Source organism: Salmo salar, chromosome 03 (genome assembly GCF_965601325.2).
Source record: "Salmo salar chromosome 03, fSalSal1, whole genome shotgun sequence".
NCBI classification, from domain to species: domain Eukaryota; kingdom Metazoa; phylum Chordata; class Actinopteri; order Salmoniformes; family Salmonidae; genus Salmo; species Salmo salar.
Window position 1 is genome coordinate 99,437,501 of NC_138293.1, and position 10,000 is coordinate 99,447,500.

At 44.3% G+C, this 10,000-nt stretch overlaps 1 protein-coding gene across 1 annotated transcript in view; it reads right to left on the reverse strand.

Moving 5' to 3' along the window:
* Window positions 1-587, reverse strand: part of LOC106593943 (xylosyltransferase 1) — a 51,815-nt gene extending 51,228 nt beyond the window's left edge. Inside the window, exon 1 of the mRNA XM_045715892.2 lies at window positions 182-587. Within this exon, the coding sequence (XP_045571848.1) occupies window positions 182-460 (279 nt within the window). The 5' untranslated portion in view covers window positions 461-587. The remainder of the gene's footprint in view (window positions 1-181) is intronic.
* Between the last annotated feature and the right edge of the window lie 9,413 nt (window positions 588-10,000).

Here is a 10,000-nt window from a genome sequence, read left to right on the forward strand (position 1 = left end):
ATTCCATGCTTAACAGCCTTCCTACCCTACAATACAATATAGCCTACAATACAATAAACCACGCGTAGTGGGGGATGGTAGCCTATACAATTAATCAGGAATGGTAGCATATCAAATTAACGGTAATCACGCTAGTCGATAAAAAAAAATCGGCAGACTTAAATTCGCTCCCTAATCTTACCGGTTGTTGCTTGTGTCGGACAACCGTTTTCCCAAGCGGAGGTTGGTGATGCCTCTTTGGCAGCCCGCTCCGGGGGTACTGGCTGTAGGCTTTGTTGATGCCCCCGACTTGGTCCCTCTTCTCCCGCCTACTATTGGCCCCTTCGCCCGCTTCTTCCCCGGTATCCAGGGTACTAAAGTTCCACACGATCAGCGTCTGAACCAGGAGAACTGTCAGCGCGACTATCAGCGCTGATTTGGAGCGGCGAGCCAGCTTGCGACCGCACATATTGCCAACCATATTTCTCACTCTCCCTCTCTCTCTCGGCTCAAGCTGCGAGCTGCCCCCGTCGGCTAAGCGCTGACAGCAGGGGTGGCTGAGAGGGTTTCAGCGCCGCCTGCGTCTATGGAGTGGAGCTACTGGCAGGGACTAGAGAGCGAGAGAAGAGGGGAGGGAGGGAGGAAATGGGGGTGAATTGGCTAAGGTTTGAGATGAGGAGAGAGAGGAAGACTAAGAGAGAGAGAGGACGCTGCGCACTCTTGTGGTGTTGTCCACACATGACCTCCTATTTAAACGTCTAGTTTAGACCAGGGGTCAGCCTGCTACTGGTACTGGACAGCTATAGGATGGGCAGGGCAGGTTTTTGTTCCAGCCCAGCACTAACACACTCAATCAACTAATCCAGGTAGTGGTTGATCAGTTGTATCAGGTGTGTTAGTACTGGCTGTAGGACCAAAGCCTACAAATCAAATCAAATTGTATTAGTCACAATACAACTTATATACAACAGGTGTTGAACTTACAGTGAAATGCTTACTTATGAGCCACAACCAACAATGCAGTTAAAAAAATAGTCTGGATAGCAACTGCATTGTTGGTTGTGGCTCATAAGTAAGCATTTCACTGTAAGGTCAACACCTGTTGTATATAAGTTGTACAGCCGATACTAACACACCTGATACAACTGATCAATGTTCAGGAGTCTTATGGCTTGGGGGGTAGAAGCTGTTTAGAAGCCTCTTGGACCTAGACTTGGCGCTCCAGTACCGCTTTGCCGTGTGGTAAGCAGAGAGAACAGTCTATGACTGGGGTGGCTGGAGTCTTTGACAATTTTTAGGGCCTTCCTCTGACACCGCCTCGTATAGAGGTCCTGGATGGCAGGAAGCTTGGCCCCAGTGATGTACTGGGCCGTACGCACTACCCTCTGTAGTGCCTTGCGGTCAGAGGCCGAGCAGTTGCCATACCAGGCAGTGATGCAACCAGTCAGGATGCTCTCGATGGTGCAGCTGTAGAACCTTTTGAGGATCTGAGGACCCATGCCAAACATGGAACTCTCCAAGTTATCTGTGTGTGTGTGTATGATGGAGAGAGGTAGCGGGAGATAGAGGGGGAAAGGGAGGAAGAGAGAGAAGGGCAAGAGAGGGGAGACCCACGTGGCCTGTGTTTTCCATAGTTAACCTGGTTTGACTCCTACTGGGAGTCTCTCTGTGCTGAGAGGCAGAACACCAAGAAAACTAATAACAAACAACTCAACCACTAACTGGAAAGACAAGAAGAGGAGCTTTTGTCTTTTTCCAAAATAAAGAGCCCAAGCTCTGCTGATCTGATAACATGTGGCATACTCCTAATACGTAGAATGACACATGGTACAACCTCCCCTCCTTTCATCCCTCCATTCCTGCCTCACTCTCTCTCTCTATACCCCTTCCCTCTCATCTCTCCCTCAACCCTGAGTGGGCTCAGTCTAAGACACTGCATCTCAGTGTAAGAGGTGTCACTACAGTCCCTGGTTCAAATCCAAGCTGTATCACATCTGACCGTGATTGGGGGTCACATAGGGTGGTGCACAATTGGCCCAGTGTTGTCCGGGTTTAGCCTTAGTTCTTATCTGACTTGCCTAGTTAAATAAAGGGTTAATAAAATATATAGAATAATCCTCCATCCAAACCATCACAGTGTAATAACAGAAACAGAACATATACCCACCTTCAGTTGTTGTTTCCCTGCTTTGCACCCTATTCCCCCCATAGGGAAGGTGTAGGGTGCCCTTTGGCACTCAGAAACTGTGACTCACTAGTTTATCCAATCACTGAACTGACAATCAATCCCTAACCAGACAGACGTAATAAAACACGTCATGCTTTTATCTTTCAACTAATTAATGATTGAAGTGATAAATGTTTCATAAACAAGTATGCTGGGGCGGGTTGGTTGGTTACCTACAGTACCACTGAACTGTGATAAATCATTCAGATGACATTTGCCGAGGCTCACTCCTTAGAAGCTTGTATGCACTTCATTTGAAATGTTGTATTTTGACTGGAAAAGGACTTTACAGATTGGTAGTTAGGATTATTATCAGGAATTTTCTCTGAAGCATTTCTGTTCAGACTGTGTTGATGTGAGCATGAACACACACACACACACACACACACACACACACACACACACACACACCACACACACACACACACACACACACACACACACACACACACACACACACACCTGTTTAAAGTGTGTTTTCTGTTCAATGTGTGTGTGTGTGTGTGTTCAGTGTGTGGGAGTATTATGTGTCCATATTAAATCCTTTATGTGACTCTAGTGTGACTCAACCAGGGCCAGTCAACAACGGCGACTCGGCGAGTCCAGTCGTGTGTGTGTGTGTGTGTGTGTGTGTGTGTGTGTGTGTGTGTGTGTGTGTGTGTGTGTATGTGTGTGTGTGTGTGTGTGTGTGTGTGTGTGTGTGTGTGTGTGTGTGTGTGTGTGTGTGTGTGTGTGTGTGTGTGTGTGTGTGAGTCCATGGATGTAGTGAAACATCAACTACAGTAAACAACTGAATTGATTTCCATGTAACAGGGAAGGTGACACCTAGTCAGCTGTACAACTGAATGCATTCAACCCAAATATGTCTTCCACATTTAACCCCTCTGAATCAGAGAGGTGCGGGGGACAATAATACACTTATCAATAATAACAGACAATAATAACATTACCAATAATAACAAACAATAATAAAGTTATCAATAATAACAGACAATAATTAAGTTATCAATAATAACAGACAATAATTAAGTTATCAATAATAACAGACAATAATAACATTACCAATAATAACAGACAATAATAAAGTTATCAATAATAACAGACAATAATAAAGTTATCAATAATAACAGACAATAATAACATTACCAATAATAACAGACAATAATAAAGTTATCAATAATAACAGACAATAATAAAGTTATCAATAATAACAGACAATAATAAAGTTATCAATAATAACAGACAATAATAAAGTTATCAATAATAACAGACAATAATAACATTATCAATAATAACAGACAATAATAAAGTTATCAATAATAACAGACAATAATAAAGTTATCAATAATAACAGACAATAATAAAGTTATCAATAATAACAGACAATAATTAAGTTATCAATAATAACAGACAATAATAAAGTTATCAATAATAACAGACAATAATTAAGTTATCAATAATAACAGACAATAATTAAGTTATCAATAATAAAGTTATCAATAATAACAGACAATAATAAAGTTATCAATAATAACAGACAATAATAAAGTTATCAATAATAACAGACAATAATTAAGTTATCAATAATAAAGTTATCAATAATAACAGACAATAATAAAGTTATCAATAATAACAGACAATAATAAAGTTATCAATAATAACAGACAATAATAAAGTTATCAATAATAAAGGTATCAATAATAACGGACGATAATAAAGTTATCAATAAAGTTATCACATGGTAACATCTCCACACCTGATTAATATGGTGAATACCACACAACTAGAAGAACATGTAAATGGACAAATAAAGTGATCAATAAAGTTCCATGTTCCTTTTTACTGATGCCCATTTCTGATGACAGTTTATTATGAGAGCATGTTAATATCCAATAACAACTACTGTTAACTACTTAATAAAATACTTGTTATGATCAGTCTAACACGCAAACGTTGTTTTCTCCCTTTTTTAATCAAATACAGTGCATCTTATGAGAAAAAAACACATTCATGTCAATAACGTTTTACTGTGTTGTTTGCTTGCAGTAGTGTGTGTGTGAGTTTGTTTGTGTGTGTGAGTGGGTGTGTGTGTGTGTGTGTGTGTGTGTGTGTGTGTGCGTGTGTGTGTGTGTGTGTGTGTGTGTGTGTGCTGTGTGTGTGTGAGTGTGTGTGTGTGTGTGTGCTGTGTGTGTGTGTGTGTGTGTGTGTGTGTGTGTGTGTGTGTGTGTGTGTGTGCGTGCGTTAATTGCTTGCAGTAGGTTAGTGGCTGTTACAGTTCTCTCTCTCTGAAGTGTTAGCATGGCTATTTCCCTTCATTCTCTTTCTCTCTCTCCTTCTCTCTCTCCACCTCTCCTTCACTCTCTCCACCTCTACTCCTTCCTCCTTCACTCTTTCCACCTCTCCTTTCCACTTGTCACTCCTTCACTCTCTCCACCTCTCCTTCTCTCTCCTTCACTCTCTCCACCTCTCCTTCTCTCTACTTCACTCTCAACCACCTCTCCTTCTCTCTACTTCACTCTCTCCACCTCTCCTTCTCTCTACTTCACTCTCAACCACCTCTCCTTCTCTCTACTTCACTCTCTCCACCTCTCCTTCTCTCTACTTCACTCTCAACCACCTCTCCTTCTCTCTCCTTCACTCTCTCCACCTCTCCTTCTCTCTACTTCACTCTCAACCACCTCTCCTTCTCTCTACTTCACTCTCTCCACCTCTCCTTCTCTCTACTTCACTCTCTCCACCTCTCCTTCTCTCTACTTCACTCTCTCCACCTCTCCTTCTCTCTACTTCACTCTCTCCACCTCTCCTTCTCTCTACTTCACTCTCTCCACCTCTCCTTCTCTCTCCTTCACTCTCTCCACCTCTCCTTCTCTCTACTTCACTCTCTCCACCCTCCTTCTCTCCTTCACTCTCTCCACCTCTCCTTCTCTCTACTTCACTCTCACCACCTCTCCTTCTCTCTACTTCACTCTCTCCACCTCTCCTTCTCTCTACTTCACTCTCTCCACCTCTCCTTCTCTCTACTTCACTCTCTCCACCTCTCCTTCTCTCTACTTCACTCTCTCCACCTCTCCTTCTCTCTACTTCACTCTCTCCACCTCTCCTTCTCTCTACTTCACTCTCTCCACCTCTCCTTCTCACTACTTCACTCTCTCCACCTCTCCTTCTCACTACTTCACTCTCTCCACCTCTCCTTCTCTCTACTTCACTCTCAACCACCTCTCCTTCTCTCTACTTCACTCTCTCCACCTCTCCTTCTCACTACTTCACTCTCTCCACCTCTCCTTCTCACTACTTCACTCTCTCCACCTCTCCTTCTCTCTCCTTCACTCTCTCCACCTCTCCTTCTCTCTACTTCACTCTCAACCACCTCTCCTTCTCTCTACTTCACTCTCTCCACCTCTCCTTCTCTCTCCTTCACTCTCTCCACCTCTCCTTCTCTCTACTTCACTCTCTCCACCTCTCCTTCTCTCTACTTCACTCTCTCCACCTCTCCTTCTCTCTACTTCACTCTCTCCACCTCTCCTTCTCTCTCCTTCACTCTCTCCACCTCTCCTTCTCTCTACTTCACTCTCAACCACCTCTCCTTCTCTCTACTTCACTCTCTCCACCTCTCCTTCTCTCTCCTTCACTCTCTCCACCTCTCCTTCTCTCTCCTTCACTCTCTCCACCTTTCCTTCTCTCTCCTTCACTCTCTCCACCTCTCCTTCTCTCTACTTCACTCTCAACCACCTCTCCTTCTCACTACTTCACTCTCTCCACCTCTCCTTCTCTCTCCTCCACTCTCTCCACCTCTCCTTGTCTCTCCTCCATTCTCTCCACCTCTCCTTCTCTCTCCTCCATTCTGACAGGACATGTGTAACACTGCAGCCATTGATGACATCATTTCCTGGCACTCCTTCCTAACTGTCCAACTCAGCCCTATAAAAACGCCCTCAATGACACAACCCTAACACACACATACACACACAAACCTATACACACACACACACACACACACACACACACACACACACACACACACACACACATACACACACAAACCTATACACACACACACACACACACACACACACACACACACACACACACACACACACACACACACACACACACACACACACACACACACACACACACACACACACACACAGTCTTGTACAGCTAATCTTGTGGGGACACACAATTCAGACCCATTCAAAACCCTATTTTCCCTAACCCCTAACCCTAACCTGTACTCTTACCCTAACCTTAAGCCAAAACCCTAATTTTAAACCTTAGCTCCTAACCCCTAACCCTAAAACTAACCCTAGCTCCTAACCCTAAAACTAACCCTAGCTCCTAACCCTAAAACTAACCCTACCTCCTAACCCTAAAACTAACCCTAGCTCCTAACCCTAAAACTAACCCTAGCTCCTAACCCTAAAACTAACCCTAGCTCCTAACCCTAAAACTAACCCTAGCTCCTAACCCTTAACATAATTCTAACACTAATTCTAACCCTAAACCTCCTAGAAATAGCATTTGACCTTGTGGGGACTAACAAAATGTCCCCAGTTGGTCTAATTTTTGTTGGTTTTCTATTCTTGTGGAGACTTAGTTAAACCAATCCACACACACAGCTATCTCCTTAGCTGACCCTGGGGATGAGCTGTGTGTCACGTTGTGTTAGTAAACATCAGTGAACCAAAGCTGTTGTTGTGATATCCGTTTCAATGGGTCAGACCCCTCAGACAGTACAGAGGGGGAAACCATGTGTTTTATTATGTGTTCCCTCACACACACACACACTGGCACGGATGTATGTAGACACACACACACACTGGTACAGAAGTATACACACACACACACACACACACACACACACACACACACACACACACACACACACACACACACACACACACACACACACACACACACACACACACACACACACACACACACACACACACAGGCACGGACGTATGCAGACACACACACAGACTGGCATGGACATATGCAGACACACACACAGACACACACACAGACACACACACACACACACACACACAGGCACGGACGTATGCAGACACACACACAGACTGGCATGGACATATGCAGACACACACACAGACACACACACAGACACACACACAGACACACACACAGACACACACACACACACACACCCACCCACCCACACACACACACACACACACACACACACACACACACACACACACACACACACACACACACTGGCAGGGACGTATACACACACACACACACACACTGGCAGTGGTACAGATGTAGGCAGACACACACACACACACACTGGCACGGGCGTATGCAGGCACACACACACACACTGGCAGTGGTACAGATGTAGGCAGCACACACACACACACACACACACACACACACACACACACACACACACACACACACACACACACACACACACACACACACACACACACACACACACACACACACTGGCAGGGACGTATACACACACACACACACACACACACTGGCAGTGGTACAGATGTAGGCAGACACACACACACACACACACTGGCACGGACGTATGCAGGCACACACACACACACACACACACTGGCACGGACGTATGCAGGCACACACACACACACACACACACACACACACACACACACACACACACACACACACACACACACACACACACACACTCACTCACTCACTCACACACACATGTCATCTTGGGGCTAAAAGTGTTGGCAGCACACACACCATCCTGTCAGGATGAGAGCAGAGTATTAGACCCCAGCACTGACAGATGTTCCACTGGAGGCTAGTAGAACCCTGGGTAGAGGGTTCTACTAGCTGAACACAGAACACACACACACTGGCAAAGATGTATGCAGTCACACACATGAACACACACACAGGTACACACACACACACACACACACACACACACACACACACACACAGTGGAATCCTGGGCCCTGGGGAGAGAGAGAGGAGAACAGAGAACATTAGCCACTACCACTGATCTGTAACCAGTTAGAACCCAGAACCCTCCATTGTTCTCTAGAGCAGAGAGGAGACAGTAAGGGATGAAGAACATGGCTGGTGTCTACATTGGTAATCATGCTGGGTGGTGAATACTCTAGTGGTGTCTAGATTGGTACTCCTGCTGGGTGGTGAATACTCTAGTGGTGTCTAGATTGGTACTCCTGCTGGGTGGTGTCTACTGTAGTACTGGATTGGTACTCATGCTGGGGGGTAGTTTAGTGATAGCACACAGTTAGGAAACATTCTACCAGGATACACTTCCACACTCCATCCCCCAGGTGGCAGCAGCAACCGGGTCTAGGTGCTGAGCTAAGCCTTGATAAGCACATCAGGTGTTGCCAATTAAGGTGAATATCAGTCGGTGTCCCAGCTGGAAAAACCCTGAGGCTGGAGGTTTACTTTGGTGGCCTTGAGGCCTTTGGTTTGGTTTAGTCTTTAGTTTGGGCCTTTGGTATGTTTTCTTTTTATCCATTTTAATGTTTCCTCACCATCTGAACCAATAATAATCCTCTTGGACTGACCGACCACGAGGTCAAGAAGAAGCTGGGCCTTGCATAAGCAGAATAACAAACAAGTCGAACTACAGAGAGGAGAGAGAGAGGGCGGAGAGGAGAGATAATAATACACACAGGCACAAACGACCTGAGAACACAGCAGGAAAGGGACTGATTGAAAAAAGTGGTTATCTCCACCCTGCTACCACGAAAAGACTTCCACCCTGCTACCATAAAGTGGGTAAACGCAAGTTGAGAAACCTAAGAAATTGAGAATCCTGTCCAACCAAAAACATAGAGACCCAGAAAACCTGAGCCTACGCCTTCACTATGGTGAATCACTAAAACAATTCATAAACACACTATGGAAAAAGAAGGAACAGCACGTCAGAAATCAGCTCAATGTAACTGAAGAATCCATAGACTCTAACCACTTCTGGGAAAATTGGAAAACACTTAACAAACAACAACATGAAGAGTTATCTATCCAAAATGAAGATGAATGGATAAACCACTTCTCCAATCTTTTAGGCCCTATAATAAAGAACAAACAGCAAAAACATATACATGATCAAATATTAGAATCAACTATTAAAGACTACCAGAACCCATTGGATTCTCCAATTATATTGAATGAACTACAGGACAAAATACAAACCCTCCAACCCAAAAAGGCCTGTGGTGTTGATGGTATCCTCAATGAAATTATCAAATATACAGAGCACAAATTCCAATTGGCTATAATAAAACTCTTTAACATCATCCTCAGCTCTGGCATCTTCCCCAATATTTGGAACCAAAGACTGATCACCCCAATCCACAAAAGTGGAGACAAATTTGACCCCAATAACTACCGGGGGATATGTGTGAACAGCAACATTTGGAAAATCCTCTGCATTATCATTAACAGCAGACTCATACATTTCCTCAGTGAAAACAATGTACTGAGCAAATATCAAATTGGCTTTTTACCGTACAACAGACCACGTATTCACCCTGCACACCCTAATTGACAAACAAACCAAAACAAAGGAAGAGTCTTCTCATGCTTTGTTGATTTCAAAAAAGCTTTTGACTCAATTTGGCATGTGCGTCTTCAACATATATATCAATGAATTGGCAAGGGCACAAGAACAGTCTGCAGCCTCACCCTACTGTCAAATGTCTGTGCCATCACAGCAGCAACATTTGTTTGCTGATGATCTGGTGTTTCTGTCCCCAACCAAGGAGGGTCTACAGCAGCTCCTAGATCTTCTGC